This window comes from Anomaloglossus baeobatrachus, chromosome 2, assembly GCF_048569485.1.
Source record: "Anomaloglossus baeobatrachus isolate aAnoBae1 chromosome 2, aAnoBae1.hap1, whole genome shotgun sequence".
NCBI classification, from domain to species: Eukaryota; Metazoa; Chordata; class Amphibia; order Anura; family Aromobatidae; genus Anomaloglossus; species Anomaloglossus baeobatrachus.
The window spans coordinates 641,488,778-641,508,505 of record NC_134354.1 but is presented as its reverse complement, the minus strand read 5'-3'; the positions used below and the strand labels follow the sequence as shown (position 1 = coordinate 641,508,505).

Here is a 19,728-nt window from a genome sequence, read left to right as displayed (position 1 = left end):
GAATCCATTTAATTCCTCTATGTACACACACCATGTCTTCTCTTCATCAGATAACCTACTTTAACCCCTTCCCGACTTTGAAAGTATATATATGTCCTAGGTCGTGACCCCCCTGGTTACCTCTGGCTCCCTTCACATGTCTGCTGATGCAATCAGAGGACACGTGTGGCTAACAGGCGATGGTGGATCAGAGATCCAACCATGCCTGCTTACCACTTAGACTGCGCTATCAAAATCTGACAGCGCAATTTAAATGGCTGCGTTCATGGGGCCCCATGGTGTTGCCATGGTAGCGTGGGGTCAGCTGATGACCATTGACGCTACCATCATGTATTTCCTGTGAGAGCCAACAGTGCGCCGGCACTTACAGATGCACTGTCTTTTCGCAAACGGATGGTACAGTGATAAAGTCCCCTAAAGGGACTAGTAAAATCAATTAAAAAAAAGTAAAGTTTTAAAAATCATGAAAAAATAAAAAAAACCTAAAAGTTCAAATCATCCCCCTTTCACCCCATTAAAAATAAAACAATACACAAATTTGGTATCGCTGAGTTCAGAAATGCCCGATCTATCAAAATATAAAATCAATTCATCTGATCGGTACACGACGTAGTAATAAAAAAAATTCCAAACACAAAAATTATGTTTTTTGATTGCCAAAACATTGCATTAAACTGCAATATCAGGCAATAAAAATATTGTATCTTCGCAAAAATTGTATAATTAAAAATGCCAGCTCAAGATGCAAAAAATAAGCCATCACTGAACCCCAGATCCCGAAAAATGAGAACACTATGGGTCTCCGAAAATGGCAACAAAACTGCTATTCTTTTTTTTATACAAACTTCTGAACTTTTTTTTCATGCCTTAGATAAATGTAAAAGTATAAAATGTTTGGTATCTATGAACTCATAACGAAGTGCAGTATCATACTGACATGTCAGTGTTACCATATAGTGTGCGTGGTAAATAAAAGGCCCCCAAATCAATCGTGCAATTGCACTTTTTTTTTGCAATTTCTCCGCACTTGGAATTTCTTTCATTTTTCAGTATACTACCGTGTTTCCCCGAAAATAAGACATCCCTCGAAAATAAGACATCCCAGGAGTTTTCAGGGAACCTTTAATATAAGACATCCCCTGAAAATAAGACATAGCTGCGGTCAATAATGAAGTGTCATGCAGCAGTGAAAGAGTTAAAGACACTGCAGGACACTTTATTATAGGCAGTGGGCACCCCCAGAAGAGAGAAGAAAGAAGACCCCCGATCATACTCACCAGACGCCGACCGGGAGCAGGTGAGCGCATCAAGGTCCTGCAGCGGCGGAACATACACACATAAGAACAGACACACACACATCAGATCACACTCACTCACTCTCACACACACATCAGACCGCATCCACACACTCACAACATCCTGCAATATCGCTTGCTTCTCGGCGGCGATACTGTGCGTGCAGTGACCTTCCAGGACCTGCCGAGGATCACATGGCCGGAAGCATGTGGTTTCTCCGGATGTTGTGAGTGTGTGCGCGTGTATGTGCGATATCGTCAGTGTGTGTGTGTGTGTATGCGATCGGATGTGTGCGTGTATGCTGTCTGATGTGTGAGTGTGTTCTGATGAGTGAGTGTGTGTGAGTATATGCGATCTGATCTGTGAGTGTCGGCAGGAGGCGCACAGCGTGCAGCACAGCTGCTGGGACCGCCCACCGGAGGGCACAGGGAGAAGTGGGGTGTGTTGTGTGCGTGTATACTGTCTGATGTGTGACTGTGCGTGAACGTGAGCGATCGGATCTGTGAGTGTCGGCAGGAGGCAGAGGAGCACGGCGTGCAGCACAGCTGCTGGGACCGCCCACCGGAGGGCACAGGGAGAAGTGGGGTGTGTGTGTGAGTGTGTGCGATCAGATGTGTGCGTGTATACTGTCTGATGTGTGACTGTGTGTGAACGTAAGCGATCGGATCTGTGAGTGTCGGCAGGAGGCAGAGGAGCACGGCGTGCAGCACAGCTGCTGGGACCGCCCACCGGAGGGCACAGGGAGAAGTGGGGTGTGTGTGTGAGTGTGTGCGATCAGATTTGTGCGTGTATACTGTCTGATGTGTGACTGTGTGTGAATGTAAGCGATCGGATCTGTGAGTGTCGGCAGGAGGCAGAGGAGCACGGCGTGCAGCACAGCTGCTGGGATCGTGGGGTGGGTGGGAAGAAGTGGGGTGGGTGTGTGTTTGTGTGAGTGAGTGTGATCTGATGTGTTTGTGTGTGTGAGATCTGATGTTAGCCAGACGCAGGGGAGCACAGCTGCAGGGAGATCACAGGGAGAAGTGTGTGTGTGTGTGTGTGTGTGATCTGATGTCAGCCAGACGCAGGGGAGGCGTGCAGCGTACCTGCTGGGAGATCACAGGAGGATCTGGGAGCCATACAGATGCCCTGGGCTGGTAAGTATGATGATCCTGGGAAGGGGGGGTCTGCTTTTTGTGGGGTGTAAACTTACCCCCAACCATGTCTCCTCAAGAATAAGACACCCCCTGAAAATAAGACATAGTGCTTTTTTCAGGACAAAAAAAAATATAAGACAGTGTCTTATTTTCGGGGAAACAGGGTATGTGGTAAAACTAATGATTTCATTCAACAGTACAACTTGTCCCACAAAAAATAAGCCCTTATGTGGCAAGATTGATGAAAAAATAATAAAGTTATGGTTCTTGGAAGAAAGGGAGGAAAAAACTAAAAATAGAAATAAAAAATCTCCGGGGGGTAAAGGGGTTAATTAACCAGGGGAGTGGGGTGCGGACAGTTAACCAAACCACTGCCCATGGCCTTTGATCTGTTCATAGTACACCAGCTGACAGCCTGTATATAGTACACTGGATGATAGCCTGTATATAGTACACTGGATGATAGCCTGTATATAGTACACCGGGTGACGGGCTGTATATAGTACACTGGATGATAGCCTGTATATAGTACACCGGGTGACGGGCTGTATATAGTACACTGGATGACGGCCTGTATATAGTACACTGGATGACGGCCTGTATATAGTACACTGGGTGACGGCCTGTATATAGTACACTGGGTGACGGCCTGTATATAGTACACTGGATGACGGCCTGTATATAGTACACTGGATGACGGCCTGTATATAGTACACTGGGTGATGGCCTGTATATAGTACACTGGATGATAGCCTGTATATAGTACACTGGATGATAGCCTGTATATAGTACACTGGGTGACGGCCTGTATATAGTACACTGGGTGACGGCCTGTATATAGTACACTGGATGATAGCCTGTATATAGTACACCGGGTGACGGGCTGTATATAGTACACTGGATGACGGCCTGTATATAGTACACTGGGTGACGGCCTGTATATAGTACACTGGGTGACGGCCTGTATATAGTACACTGGGTGACAGCCTGTATATAGTACACTGGGTGACGGCCTGTATATAGTACACTGGGTGACAGCCTGTATATAGTACACTGGGTGACGGCCTGTATATAGTACACTGGGTGACGGCCTGTATATAGTACACTGGATGACGGCCTGTATATAGTACACTGGGTGACGGCCTGTATATAGTACACTGGGTGACGGCCTGTATATAGTACACTGGGTGACAGCCTGTATATAGTACACCGGGTGACGGGCTGTATATAGTACACTGGATGACGGCCTGTATATAGTACACTGGGTGACGGCCTGTATATAGTACACTGGGTGACGGCCTGTATATAGTACACTGGGTGACAGCCTGTATATAGTACACTGGGTGACGGCCTGTATATAGTACACTGGGTGACAGCCTGTATATAGTACACTGGGTGACGGCCTGTATATAGTACACTGGGTGACGGCCTGTATATAGTACACTGGGTGACAGCCTGTATATAGTACACTGGATGATAGCCTGTATATAGTACACTGGGTGACGGCCTGTATATAGTACACTGGGTGACAGCCTGTATATAGTACACTGGGTGACGGCCTGTATATAGTACACTGGGTGACAGCCTGTATATAGTACACTGGATGATAGCCTGTATATAGTACACTGGGTGACGGCCTGTATATAGTACACTGGGTGACGACCTGTATATAACGCTCCGGGTGTATGCCCCCTCCAGTGCCGGCAGGCTCCGGGCAGCCCGTGGACCAGTGAGGCCCCGGCTCGGATGAGGAGACCTGGGCGGCTCCCGGGACTGGCCCGGCGCCAGCAGAGATGCCGCAGTGTATCCGCAGCCTCCCCGGTCACCCTGGCACATGGCGGCCTGTGACCGGGGCTCGGAGGGTCTCATGGTGACTGGCCGGGCTGAGTCACGTCCTGAGCGGTGACTTATTTCCACCCCTGAGCTCACAGGCCGCCATCACCCATCATTCTCTGCATTGCGGCTGCACGTGTGATTCTCGTGTGTGACTGCGGGACACAGCCGCTAATTCCCGGCTGCTATCAGCGCATCTGTGATTATCAGGGGACACTGCGCCGCCCTCAGTCTCCTGAGCCTTGCCGGGTGAGTAGAGCCGGCCGCCATATTGGGTACATGAGGCTGCGGATTCTCATCACTGCTGCAGCTCCCGCCTCCCAGATTCGTACATCTCTCTGCAGCGCCTCAGCCAATCAGAGAATTACAGCATCTCATTAGCATAACTGGTGCTGACGTCACACACCTAGTGATATAAAAGCGGAGGGCTCGGCTCGGATTTTCCATTCGGTTACTTACATCCGCTCGTAGCTGTTGGATAAAGTAACGTTCATTTTATTTTTTTATTTTTTATTCTTGCTCTTCTCTGAATCCTCATCTCTAAACATGGTAAGCAGCAGACGTTCTGCACTTTTCTCAGAGCCTATCACTGGTATTCGGGGGGCAGTGTCGGTGACATTGTGTGAGCGGAGATGTGGGGCCCCGCAGACAGCTCTTCCCGCGCTGAGGGGCAGTTATGGGGGGAGAACCCACTTCCGGTGCGGGCTGGATGGGGCAGTCTAATATCTGGGCAGGGATGACTTATGATGTGGACTCCTGTTAGTGATCCCTAAAAACAAAATCCACCCCTACATTGAAGGTGCAGATACCAGAGAGCAGTAGCGGGGTGTACAGGTAGTCCTGGGGTGCAATAATCTGATTTTCAGCCTGTGTACAGGGGGCTGATGCTGGTGGTGCTGAGGCTGAGCAGCCGCCATTGCTGACAGCACAGAAGGCGCAGGATAATCCTCATTCAGTTGATGGCTTCTGTTCCCCTTTCAGTCAGGATGAAGTGTGGGGGTGGGCACTGGGCAGAGCAGTGGAGACTTCTGTGCTAACGTGGAAGCGGAGTCAGCTGACCCTTGGGGGCGGAGGGATCTGTGGAGAAACATGGGTATTCTCATTAACCCTCTCAGGCTGCCCTTAAAAGTAGGACATCTGCTGGTGTTACATCAGAGGAGCGTTAAGGAAAGCTGTTCCCTGGCTAAGCTGCCCAATCCGTCGTGGCTTACGCCTGCAGACGAGCGCCACAGGATGACAATCCCTTGCCTAGACACGCAGCGCTGTGGTAATGCCCCTACTAGCAACAGATGGCAGAAATCTATCCTGTGCTGTCTTAGAGCAGAAGTCTTTATCGTGTATGAAATTAATTTTTTCCCCCCCCCAGCGTGAGTGCATCTCTATCCACGTCGGTCAGGCTGGTGTGCAGATCGGTAATGCCTGCTGGGAGCTGTACTGCCTGGAACATGGCATCCAGCCTGATGGGCAGATGCCCAGTGACAAGACCATTGGAGGAGGGGACGATTCCTTCAACACTTTCTTCAGCGAGACTGGAGCTGGCAAACATGTCCCCAGGGCTGTGTTTGTGGACCTGGAGCCCACAGTCATCGGTGAGCATACATTGTTGTGTTTTTGCTCCATTGTTTAGTATTAGGCTGCTTTCACACATCCGGTTTTTGCAGTGCGGCTCAAAAACCTATGCAACGGATGCGGTGAAAAAAACGGATCAGTTGCATAAGTTTTTCCATGCGGCCCGTCTGTTTTTTGACGGATGCGGCTTGATACTGAGCATGCGCAGTGCAAAAATCCGCATCCGGCGTCCATAGGCTTGCATTGTAAATCGCGCCGGATCCAGCGAGATGCGGCTTTTTCGCCGCACAAAAAACGTGCCAGGCAACACTCCATTCGGCCGCCGCATGGGCTAAATATGCTGCATCCTGCAAAAACCGGACGCAACGTAAGGCCATGCGGCACAATACGGCGCTAATGCAAGTCTATGCGGAAAAACACAACCGGCAGCAAAAAAAAACCTTGCGTTTTTTCTGCAAAGCGCCGTATTGTGCCGCACTGCAAAAAACGGATGTGTGCAAGCAGCCTTAGTTGTTTTCCCGTTCTACATAATAGGTATTTTTCTTTTTTTTTTTTTCTTTGCAGATGAAGTCCGTACTGGAACATACCGTCAATTATTCCATCCAGAACAGCTAATTACTGGAAAGGAAGATGCTGCCAATAACTACGCCCGTGGGCACTACACTATAGGCAAGGAAATTATCGATTTGGTGCTGGACAGGATCCGTAAACTGGTAAGCGCATATGTGTGGCTATTAATTGTACATTGACCAGTAAACCTCAACGTCGAGTGGCTGAGATCAGAGCTGCTTATACAAGCTTGTTAGGGAAGATTATCAGGACTAAATAAACCTGACTTCATGTGTTGGGATTGTTGTACTCCAACAGACCTCCTGTCATAATCTGATTGAAAAGAGTTTTCCCACTAACAAAGTTCATTTTAATCAATAGATCTTGGAATAATGATTTCCACATTTGGACGAGTTTGAATGTTCCTTTGCTGAGATAATTTTATATATGTTTCCTTGCTATGTACTGTGTAATGGCCGTGTCTGACCATACAGGGACATGGTCTGATGATACCACATCTCCTGGGCTGAGGAGGACACAAGAGTATAAAGACATTACAGCAAGAGATCATAGTTGACTCTTTTTGTGAGGTAAAACGTTTCCCTCACTGTTTTTAAGCAATGATTTAACTCAAAGAATAAGTTTCAATCCTATTCATCCTCCCTGGCCCAGGAGATGTGGTATAATCAAACCACGTACCTGCACGGTCAGACACAGCCATTACACAGTACATAGCAGGGGCACATGTATAAGATTATCTCAGCACAGGAACATTTATTTTTAATTTTATCCAACTGTGGAAATTATTATTCCAAGATCTATTGATTAAAATGAACTTTGTGGTAAAAACCTCTTAAGGCCCCCTTCACACGCACGTGTCTCCGGTACGTGCTAGGTCCAAGCCCGCATGTACCGGAGACACGGGCACACGTAAACCCATTAAAATCAATGGGTTTATGTGCACGCACGTGTGCAGCCATTGGCCCGTGCCTCCGTGTGGAGCCCGTGTGCTCCACACGGATGCATGTCCGTTTTTCTCCGGCAGCACGGTGGCACGCAGCCCGCACAAGGATGTAGTGTGGATGCAGTCCCGTGTGACACGCGCCGGAGAAAACTCACGTGTCAGAGAAAAAAAAAACAAACCTTTACTCACCTTCTCCTGTCTCTGCCGTTGCTGTCCCTTCCTGCCGACCGCCGCTCATTATGCTCATTTAATATTCACTTCACTGCTGCAAAAGCAGCAGCGTGGAGTCGGCAGGGCTGGAGACCAAAGATCAGCACCACGGACAGCGACGCCAGGGACAGGTGAGTTGAAAGTTCTCCGTGTGTTATCACGGAGAACACACGTAGTGCCATAAACACGGCACACGGAGGGGAAACGCACCTTTGACACGTGCGTAATTTTCACGGACGTGTGAAGGGGGCTTAAGTGTCTGTAATGACCTACATGAGATGTTATATTTATTTATATGATTTGTGTAAGGGGTCTCAGAAATAGTTCAACCAAGTCAGTGAGCTATTTTTAGTATTGCAGAATCATTTCACTTGAAAAGGGGGGATTTATGATACCGGGTACAGTTTTTAATTAAAAAAGATAACCTTTTTAACATTTTTGAGAAGTTACTGGGCAAGGGATGGCTAAATCACTACATAGTTGTGAGCTACTCGTGCAGTAGTTTATCTTGGCCGAATAACCTTTAACCATGTATTGTCCAGGAGATATCCCAACTTTCCAATTTCCCCACTTCCACCATAACTCATAGTTGAGTAGACCTTGTGGTTTTGTTTTTCTCTGAGAAACGAATTATTGAGCGTGCTAAGATACTTCTAACTAACATATGCTGTCAAGCTGCACATTATTATGGGGGGTGGCCTTGCATTGGTGTAGTCTGTCAGCACAGATTGACTGTTCAAACCCAAGTACGGGCGCTCTGTGCGTCATGCCAGGGTCAAACATTTAAAGGGAACCAATCACCAGGATTTTCGTATACAAGCTAAAGCCAGTGCTATACTGGCACTATCAGGCTGATTCTATACATACCTGCAGTGGTCAGCTCGGATGTTTAGGTTTTGAAATCCAAGAAAGAAAGAAGAAATGGCACTTCCTTGTAGGGATAGCAAGAGAGATAGGGGTACAATGTACAATGTAATTAAACAAGGCACTCCCGAACTTGAAAGTGATGCAAGTTTATTTAATGTGCATGAAAAACCGTTTTCGGTCCACAACGGACCTTCCTCAGTTGCACATTGGTGGAGTGGGCTGGAGGCATAGGATGGCGTGAGGCGCGGTATCCACCGCTGCATGGGGGCTGTGAAGTTTGTAAAATGATCAACTTCTTGAGTGACAGTTGCACTGGAGCAGATCATATATTCATAGTTATCTCCTCCCTCTGTTAGAATTAGCATAAGTATTATACAAACTATTCACTTCTGGTCACATGGGTATGACCTCACCACAGGTCCTTCTAGACAAAGTGAGTCATTTGTATAATACTTATGCTAATTCTAACAGGGGGAGGGGATAAGTATTATACAAATGACTCACTTTGTCTAGCAGGACTTGTGGTGAGGTCATACCCATGTGACCAGAAGTGAATCGTTTGTATAAAGCTTAAAGGGGTTGTCCGACATAACAAAAATGTTTGAGTTTAAGCTAATCTGTGCTGTATTGTCATATAAAACACCCCTAAATTGACCACTTCCTGTGCAAAACCTCAGTCAGAGCTGGCACCGCCCGGCCTCAGTGTCCAGCCTCGCCCCCTGCCCGCCCCCTGCACACACAGTCCCTGTCAGTATATTCTGCCCCAGCACCTGACCTGTTATCACTACAGCATTGCAAATAACAGCCCCACATCGGGGGCTCTGCACCCCCCACCACATCAGGCTCTGCACCGCTTACACACATCAGGCTCTGCACCGCTTACACACATCGGGCTCTGCACCGCATACACACATCGGGCTCTGCACTGCATACACCCCATAGGGAGCACATATAGGGAGTACATACTCACCCGTCCTCGGTCCCCGCCGCTCCTGCACGTTCGCGCGCTGTCTGTGCTCTGGCCTTATCAGCACAGTAGTGACGTCACCGCTGTGCTGAAGAGAGCACAGACAGCGGGGCAGTGATGAGAAGCGCAACGCACCTTCTCATCAGCGCTTTCAAATGTACCGGCATCTGTGATGCCGGTATATTTGAATGTGTGATCCTGAGCAGGGGCCCGGTGCTGGCGGTGACACCACGGCAGCCGCCGCCAGGCCCCGCCCCCAGGTCACGGGTCCCACAGAAGTGCAGGGGGAGGTTGCAGGGAGAGTAAGGGGTGCGAGGGAATGTGTGGAAGGGGGCGGAGCTCATCGCACTGAAGCCGCCCAGCAGGGAGGCGACATGCTGTTTCCAGATTTGCATGTCAACATGGCCCTGCCCATGTTGACATGAAATGACCAGAAGCAGCAAAATCGCGGCAGGAGCGGTCACATGACCAGTCTGAGCCGGGGGAGAGGGGCTGACAGCAGGGCAGGTAAGTGGTCTCTATCTACTTACCTGCCCCAATGTAGCCCAATAGGGTAATAATGAAAAAAACTCAAAATAAGCCGGATAACCCCTTAAATTTACAGTATAATCTGCTCCAGTGCAACTGTCGCTCAAGAAGCTGCTCATTTTACAAACTTCACTTTCTTGGATTTCAAAACCTAAACATCCGAGCTGACCACTACAGGTATGTATAGAATCAGCCTGATAGTGCCAGTATAGCACTGGCTTTAGGTTATATGCAAAAATCCTGGTGATTGGTGCACTTTAAAGCGTGACCATCGTTTTAATTTTTATTTCATAAATCAATAGTACACATGAAAACAAGCAAATTTCTGATCAGACAAAACTGTTTATTGCTCTGCCAGAATTGATCAGTCATTATCAAAATTCTCAATTCTGTTTACATATTTTTTATTTTAAAATTTTGGTTCAAACCAAAATTCTCAATTCTGAAGTAAAATCTGTATTCAGTGAAGACTTTTCCATTACTGAGATAGGAGATGGCAGTTGGTGCTGATGAGATTCAATGACAACAGGAGAAGGGAGGAGCTAGAGGCAGACCAGCGCCCCCTCCTCGCCCTCTAGATAGATTCTTATCAGTAGTGGCTCTCATCTCCTATCTCAGTAATGGGAAAGTCTTCACAGAATATAGCATATTTTTCGGACCATAAGACGCACTTTTTTCCCCCCAAATGTTGGGGGAAAGTTGGGGGTGCATCTTATGGTCTGACTGTGGCTGCGGGGAATGAGGTGCTGCGGTGGAGCGGGTCATCGGGGGCACGAGCAGGCTGTAGCAGCCTGCTGTGACCACGTGGGCCCGCTCATTACATATGCACGCCCATCCTCCCTCCCATTTCTCAGCGCTGAAGCCGGCACTGACAGGTGGGCGGGAGGATGAGCTGGGACGCGCGCATAGTAAAGAGCCGGTCCGCATGATCACCCCTGGCAATTACAGCCTGGAGTGATCATGTGCGGCTGCATTCACTGCCCCCCGCGCGCGTCGTCATCATCAGCGCGGGGGGCAGTGAATCAGTGCACTCACCCGTCACCGTGTGTGGAGCCGCCCCCTTGCAGCACGCGATGTCTTCCTGTCTGTGCCGGTCAGCTGATCTGTGCTGATCAGCTGATCGGCACAGACAGGAAGACATCACGATGCTGCAAGGGAACGGCTCCACACACACAGGTCAGTGGCGCAGAGAGGAAGATGATCGGTGCTGGAGGGAGTGAGGAACAGGTGAGTATAAACGTTTGTTTTTTTTTTCTCTGTGCTATAGGATACAGGCCATATACCAGGATGGTATATGAGCACGATGGGGGCATATAGCAGGATGGGAGTATATGAGCAGGATGGATGGGGGGTATATGAACAGGATGGGAGTATATGAGCAGGGTGGATGGGGGGTATATGAGCAGGATGGGGGTATATGAGCAGGATGGGGGTATATGAGCAGGATGGGGGTATATGAACAGGATGGGGGTATATGAACAGGATGGGGGTATATGAACAGGATGGGGGTATATGAGCAGGATGGGGGTATATGAACAGGATGGGAGTATATGAGCAGGATGGATGGGGGTATATGAACAGGATGGGGGTATATGAACAGGATGGGAGTATATGAGCAAGATGGATGGGGGTATATGAGCAGGATGGATGGGGGGTATATGAGCAGGATGGGGGTATATGAACAGGATGGGAGTATATAAGCAGGATGGATGGGGGGATATATGAACAGGATGGTGGTATATGAACAGGATGGGAGTATATGAGCAGGATGGATGGGAGTCTATGAACAGGATGGGGGGGTATATGAACAGGATGGGGGGGGTATATGAACAGGATGGGGGGGTATATGAACAGGATGGGGGGGTATATGAACAGGATGGGGGGTATATGAACAGGATGGGGTTATATGAGCAGGATGGATGGGGGAATATGAGCAGGATAGATGGGGGGTATATCAATAGGATGGGGGTAGAAGAACAGGATGGGGGAATATTAGCAGGATGCTGGTATATAAGCAGGATAGGGATATATGAGCAGGATGGGGGTTTATAGCAGGATCATATACAAGGCAGGAGGATCATTACCAGGATGGGGTACCTTAGTAGAGAATTTGGGGACATTACCCCCATAACAGTGTCAGCAGCAGATCCTCGCCCCATAACAGTGTGTCATGACCACATTTTTTTGCTTAAAGTTTTATTTTCCTATTTTCCTCCTCTAAAACCAGGGTGCGTCTTATAGTCCGAAAAATACGGTAGATTTTATCACAGAATTGAGAATTTTTATAATGACCAATTAAGAAAGAGAAGCAGATTACTCTGATAAGATATATTACAAACTTGCTTATTTTCATGTGCACTATTTAAGAAATTACATTTTATAGAACGGTTACCTTTTTAAGTGATGAGGACAATCTCTTTAATCATATTATTCATGTAGTCTTTTATTCCATTTCTAACTTCATTAATTGTGGTTATATATCAGATGACATATTAAATGTTTCTGATTGTAACATACTGTGCATCATGTTTTCTACAGGCTGACCAGTGCACAGGTCTTCAGGGTTTCCTGGTTTTCCACAGCTTCGGTGGTGGCACTGGTTCTGGATTCACCTCTCTGCTGATGGAACGTCTCTCTGTTGATTATGGAAAGAAGTCTAAGCTGGAGTTCTCTATCTACCCAGCTCCTCAAGTGTCCACTGCTGTTGTTGAGCCCTACAACTCCATCCTTACCACTCACACCACCCTTGAGCATTCTGACTGTGCTTTCATGGTGGACAATGAGGCCATCTATGACATCTGCCGTAGAAATCTAGATATTGAGCGCCCAACTTATACCAACTTGAACCGCCTTATTAGTCAGATAGTGTCCTCTATTACAGCCTCCCTCAGATTTGATGGAGCTCTGAATGTAGATCTGACAGAGTTCCAGACTAACTTGGTGCCCTATCCTCGTATCCACTTCCCTCTTGCCACTTATGCCCCAGTCATCTCTGCAGAGAAAGCCTACCATGAGCAGCTTTCTGTGGCTGAGATCACAAATGCTTGCTTTGAGCCAGCCAACCAGATGGTGAAATGTGACCCACGTCATGGTAAATATATGGCTTGCTGCCTGTTGTACCGTGGTGATGTGGTGCCCAAAGATGTTAATGCAGCCATTGCCACCATCAAGACCAAACGTAGTATCCAGTTTGTGGACTGGTGCCCAACTGGTTTTAAGGTTGGTATTAACTATCAACCACCAACTGTGGTTCCAGGTGGGGATCTGGCCAAGGTCCAGCGTGCTGTGTGTATGCTGAGCAACACCACTGCTATTGCAGAGGCCTGGGCAAGACTGGACCATAAGTTTGACCTGATGTATGCCAAGCGTGCCTTTGTGCACTGGTATGTAGGTGAGGGTATGGAGGAGGGAGAGTTCTCTGAGGCCCGTGAGGACATGGCTGCCCTGGAGAAGGATTATGAAGAAGTTGGTGTAGACTCAGTGGAGGGTGAGGGCGAGGAGGAAGGAGAAGAGTATTAAACCAGATCTTGTTACTTTACAGGCATGTGTTTTACCCATCAGAATGCACTGAAGCTTTTTAATCTGTATTGCCCAACCTTTGAAATGGTTTGACAGATGCAGGTGTGACAATCTGTTTTTAGTTATGATGAAATTTGCTATCATGTCATTGTTCCATCAGTGTAACTGTATCAGATCTGGATAAAAAGAAAAAAAAACCTTGTGTCTTGATTTTTTTTTTTGGGGATAATTCTGGGTTTGACCCTAGACATGTATTGCAGGACACATGTACATTTGGACTTTTGCGAAACGTCAAAATTAAGTATTGGGGGAACTAAAGGAAATATTAAACAAAGGCAATACATTCTGCTGAGATTGTTTTCCATAAGAGAACAAGAACTAAACATCACATAGTTATCCTAAATTATTTCCATGCAAAACTGGTGTGACTGAGCGTAGGCAGCAAGCTGACACAAAGTGATGATCACATACATATTCTAAAGAGAATGGTCATCATCTTGAATTATTGAAGACTTGGGATGACATTTATGCAGAATTTGTCACTCAGTGTATATTTTTGAGAGCTACATATAGTAGGACACTGACCCGTATTTTAATGCTGAGGCACTTAATAGTGTTTTTAATTTTTTTGTTTTTTTTTCTCTTCTCCATAAAGCTTTAATCTGCTGCTTTCATGAATGAGAATCTGCTATGCAGTTGTTAACCCCCTTAATGACCACCAATTTTCCTTTTTATTGAAATTACATAAGCATACCGTCCCAAAAATAAAGTGAAAATACAATGGGTGTCAGATTAATACTATGATTGACTCTGCTATATCGGTATATCGGCTATAATTGCTGTTATCACAGATCATGAACATTTACCCCTGTAGATGTTGACCTCAATAGTGACAGCAGCATCTATGATTGTCATAGCAATCTACAGAGAATGAATAGTCTTGGTCTTCCAACTAAAATGAAACACTGAAGTTGAAACATTCCAGAGTTATTACCACAGTGTCATGTCAGATTGATCTAGTCACCAAGGGGTTAATATTAGAGGTGCTTCAACTGGCCAAAAAAACGGGGCTGGCAGATCACTGCTCAATTAAAAAAAAAAAAAAAAAAAATCCGCTCCGGAATCCTGTGCCCATATAAGTCAATGGGAACCAGAATCCAGAGATTAAAAACGTTGTTGGGAGGGTAGGAGCGCGCGCGGTGTACTCGCTCAGGTTGTGTCATGGCGGCAAACTTCTTCTGCGTCACGCTTTTCTCTTCCGGAGCTGACTATTCAATATTCACTGTTTTGCCCGCTGACCGGCTCGTGTAATTGGTTGAAGGTAGATGCGCCCCCACCCTGAATGGCAGCTGATTGCAACCAATCACAGGCTCCAGGATGGCCGGTGGGCGGGGAAAGCAGTGCAATTGTCTGCGGGTCAGTATGGTGAGCGTGCATGTAGACAGAAACACATGCGGCCTGCTCCTGTCAGAAGAGTGTGCGGCTGTGCTGGTGATGCGATGTCAGACTCGTACAAGTCTGGCATGACATCAGCCGGCATGGCCTGCCATTCTCTGAACATGAGAGTGCATGTACCTAGAAACACATGCACGCTCCTGTCAGAAGTGCTCGCGGCTGTGCCTGGTGCTGCAATGTGAGACTCGTGCGAATCCCTCGCAAGTGTGACTCTGGTCTAAGAGAAACCGCATGCGGCTTTTTTTATTTAAATAATTACAAAAAGAAAACTGACATGCGGTTCTCCCGTAATTTTGATACTCAGCCAAGATAAAGCCAGCTGGGGGCTGGTAGTCTCAGCCCATAGCTGCCCGGTATTGCTGCATCCATTAGATATCACAATCCTGGTGCTTTACCGGCTCTTCCTGAATTGACCTGGTGCTTTGGCAATCGGGGTAATAGCAGGGGTTAATAACAGCACACCGCTGCTACTAAACCCTAGATTAGTGATGGCTCTGGCATCTATGAGATACCTGCATCACTAATCTATAAGTGACAGTAAATAAACACAGAAAAATCCTTTATTTGGAAAAAAATACAAAAACACACCCTCCTTCACCACTTTATTAATCCTCAAAACACCCCTCCAGGTATGGTGTAATCCACACAAGGTCCCACGACAACACATCCAGCTGTATTACATCTCACAGCCAGCGAGCATAGAGCACGACCACTGGCTGTGAATGTAGCCTATCACTGAGCCATGATGAGCGATGACTGCAGGCAGAGGCTGGGGGGCGCGTCTGACTGCAACCAATCACAGATGACAGGACGGATGGTGAGTGGGGAAAGCACGGAAAACTGCACAGAACATGAAGTGAATGCGCGACCCGGAAGCAGTTTGCCGCCATGGCACAGAGTCTCATAAGTATGAAACTGTCACTTAATCCTTGTTTTCTTTATTTTTCAATTCATTTCCCCAGTTACGGATCAGGCACTCAGAATTCCGGGTATCTTTGAAACCGCGCGGATCCGCTCAGCCCTGGTTAATATTCATGAGTTGCAACCATACCTGTTCATCAGCATTTATGTACAGTTACCGGTCCATTCAGTGATAGTAAGCTGTCAACAAAACGTATCGAGAAAACAAGTAGATCTGCAGCAGATAATGCAGCTCAAATCAAGCACTCAGTTCCCCCCTGGCATAGCTAAACATTTAAAGGGTTATTCCCATCTCCAAGATCCTATCCTAATATGTAGTAGGTGTAATAATAATTATATTAGCAAATACCTCCAATTCGAAATGTAGTATAGTTCTTATGATGCACTATGTCGGTTACCTCTTGTACAGGGCATTGCAGGACCTTAGCTATCCATAGTTACGACCACACATATAGTCACAGTTAGTTGCTTGTGCTCATAACCATGGATATTTAAAGTCCTGCAATGCCCTGAACATGAGGTAAGTAACATAATGAATCAGGAGAACTATACTCAGAACAAACAGCTCGAAACGCTTTGACCGCGATTCTTATGTTTTTTTTAATGGTTGAAATAAAAAGATGTTTGTACTATAAGAAGTCTTGAATGCCTCTGGGTCATTCCACATCAAGTGGACCAGTTTTAAAAATCGTCCCCACTCGACCTTCTCCGATTTTGTTGAAAATTTATAAGGATGTACATGTATGCTTGAAAAGAGGTTGTGTAAATTTTTAGGCCCAGATCTCAAATACATTGGGCACTGTTTACCTTTCACTGGAGGTTCCACCAAGCCTGCGGCTTCAGCTAAGAGGATTTTGCAAACTTTGGCACATAGCCATTAGAGTTCTATACTGGCTATGATGCTGAAATTTGGCATACTAGCTCAACTTTTGCTGCTAAACACGATAAAATTATTACCGGCTATGACAAAACAATATTTCGGCCGCAATTTTGTGTCAAAGTAGCTTGTAAAACGCGTTGCATAAAATTTATGCCTAACTTTGCCCATATATAACTAAAGACCAAAAACCAATAGTAACTGGTGCTTTGCCCTGTACACCAAACATCTACATGACTTTGCATTGCTGCAATATCACGGTCAAAGCATATGTATTTGTGGAAATATTCACACCCACATATGATGAAAAACTTAAAAAAAACCGAATTTTACCTATTTTTAGGTCAAATTTCTCAAAAAGGGTACCCCTAAAATATATTAATTCTGATATCATTATAAAGAGCACATTTTTCTCTACAAGGATCATTGTTTTTTTTTTTGGAGTCTCTCAGTTTAAGAAAAGAAAAATGCCACTGAACATGGTGTTATTTATTAATACGCAATGAATGGTAACTGCACTATTCATCTATTTGCGTTGGTCCATGGTGGTTATACCACAACCAATTCCCTAAGAATTGTTATTATCCTATTAAGAATTGTAATAATGCTGTCTGTGACGTGCAAAGCCAGCCGCGGGCGGTCTCTTTATCGCAGGTTCAGAAGCCTGAGGCTATGTGCGCACTAGAAATGTGAAGTTTCTCAAGAAAATTTCTTGAGAAACTTCTGCCAGTGAAAGATTTCCGGACCTGCGGAAAAAATCCGCACCAAATCCGCATGCGGTTTTGCCGCGGATTTACCGCAGGTTTGTCCCTGCAATAAATAATAAAGATAATCGATAGACAGATAATGGATAGAGGGAAAGATGGATAGATGAATAGATAGATAGAGGGATAGATAGATAGATGAATAGATAGATAGATAGATAGAGGGATAGATGGATAGATAGATAGAGGGATAGATAGATAGATAGATAGATGAGAAAAACCTATATAATGTTCCAACTCCCTGCATTTTCTAAGCTGGCACCCTTTAGTGACTTTCATGTGGCACTAAAGGGTGCTTAGCCTTGTATTTAGCCATAAAATAAATAAATAATTAAAAAAAAAACGATGTGAGGTCCCCCCATTTTTTGTAGCCAGCTAGGGTAAAGCAGACGGCTGCAGCCTGCAGACCACCGCTGGCAGCTTCACCTTGGCTGATAATCCAAAACAGTGGGCACCCCACGCTGTTATTTTAAATTATATAAATAATTTAAAACAAAAAACGTGCGGTCCCCCCCATATTGGATCACCAGCCAAGGTAAAGCGGACAGCTGGGGTCTGATATTCTCAGACTAGGGAGGTCCACTGTTATTGGACACTCCCCAGCCTAAAAATAGCAGGCCGCAGCCGCCCCAGAAGTGGCGCATCCATTAGACGTGCCAATCCTGGCGCTTTGCCCCAGCTCATCCCGCGCCCTGGTGCCTTGGCAAACGGGGTAATATATGGGGTTGATGCCAGATGTGTAATGTCACCTGGCATCAAGCCCTGGGGTTGGTGAGGTCAGGCGTCTATCAGATACCCGACATCACCAACCCAGTCAGTAATAATTAAAAAATAGACAACAAAAAAAGTTTTATTTGAAAAAACACTCCCCAAAACATTCCCTCTTTAACCAATTTATTTAAAAGAGCACAATCAATTCCACGTCCGGCGTAATCCAATAAGGGGGGGGGGGCACGGCGATCCATACCATAGTCGCTGTCCCAGTCAATGAAGAACAGAATGTTCCCCATTGGCTGGGAGAGCAATGCAGTGACCTGAGCTAACATCAATAGGTCAGCTCAGGTCACTGCAGGGGATGACGAGCGCTGCTATCAGGAGCATAGATGAGATCATTACCTTCTGTGATCATCTCCTGTACTGCTGACGTCAGCGCTGTCACTGACTTCTATGCCCGCCGCGTTGTCAGAAGTATCGCGAGAGCCCGTGACGTCACCGCTAGTGACAGTCTCGGGCCGCTCGCGAGACGGGCATAGACAGCAGTGACCGCGGTGACGTCAGGAGGCAGGAGATCGTCACAGCAGGTAATGATCTCACCTCCTGACAGCAGCGATCGTCATCCCCGCGGCTCCCAGCACTGCAGGATGTCAGTGTCTGCCTGCGCTGCCGCGTGACAGGCTGCTGACACTGCGGGCAGACACTGACACCCTGCAGTGCAGGCAGCCGCGAGGCCGGAGCAGGACACAGACTGCACGGGCACCTGGAGGTCGCACGGAAATGCTTCTGTGCGGCGTCCAGGGAGTGCGACGTCTGTGTTTACTCTGCTCCGCCTCCTCTTCCTGGCATAATGACATCGCTTCCTGCAAAACCGCAGGCAGCGATGAGCATTCCCGCAGGTAATTCGCGGCTATTCCGGTGGTATACCGCACATCATTGCTACCTGCGGAATAGCCCCGGAATACCGCAGGTACCTGCGGAAATTAATGGACATGCACATTTTCTCAAGAAAGTTTCTCGAGAAAATTTTCTCAAGAAATTTTCTTGAGAAAAATCCGCACAGTGCGCAAAACTATTTTTTTTTCTCATTGAATTTCATGGGAAATGTCTGCACAAAGATTGCAGACATTTCTCAAGAAATTTCCGGGGCAAATCCGCGGGTAAATCCGCAGGTAAAAAGCTCTAGTGCGCACATAGCCTGAGGGTGGGTGTCTTTGCCTAGGATCCCAAGCCTAATATTGGGTATCTTTTGTTGGTTCCCAAGCCATAATGTTCAGTCTAAGGGTACCTTCACACTTAGCGATGCAGCAGCGATCCGACCAGCGATCTGACCTGGTCAGGATCGCTGCTGCATCGCTACATGGTCGCTGGTGAGCTGTCAAACAGGCAGATCTCACCAGCGACCACTGAACAGCCCCCAGCCAGCAGCGACGTGCAAGCGACGCTGCGCTTGCACGGAGCCGCCGACTGGAAGCTGCGGAGACTGGTAACTAAGGTAAACATCGGGTATGGTTACCCGATGTTTACATTAGTTACCAGCGCTGTGTGCAGAGAGCAGG

General features: G+C 46.9%; 1 protein-coding gene across 2 annotated transcripts in view; it reads left to right on the top strand.

The window, feature by feature from the left end:
* The window catches only part of LOC142291957 (tubulin alpha-1B chain), a 114,786-nt gene extending 101,152 nt beyond the window's left edge, over nucleotides 1-13,634 (top strand). Inside the window, exons 1-4 of one of the 2 annotated variants that reach the window (XM_075336936.1) lie at nucleotides 4,704-4,814; nucleotides 5,632-5,854; nucleotides 6,399-6,547; nucleotides 12,458-13,634. In XM_075336936.1, the coding sequence (XP_075193051.1) occupies nucleotides 4,812-4,814; nucleotides 5,632-5,854; nucleotides 6,399-6,547; nucleotides 12,458-13,438 (1,356 nt within the window). In that variant the 5' untranslated portion in view covers nucleotides 4,704-4,811 and the 3' untranslated portion in view covers nucleotides 13,439-13,634. Of the gene's footprint in view, nucleotides 1-4,703; nucleotides 4,815-5,631; nucleotides 5,855-6,398; nucleotides 6,548-12,457 lie in introns of those variants that run through there. The other variant, XM_075336937.1, reaches the window with a different exon arrangement.
* Nucleotides 13,635-19,728: the final 6,094 nt, after the last annotated feature.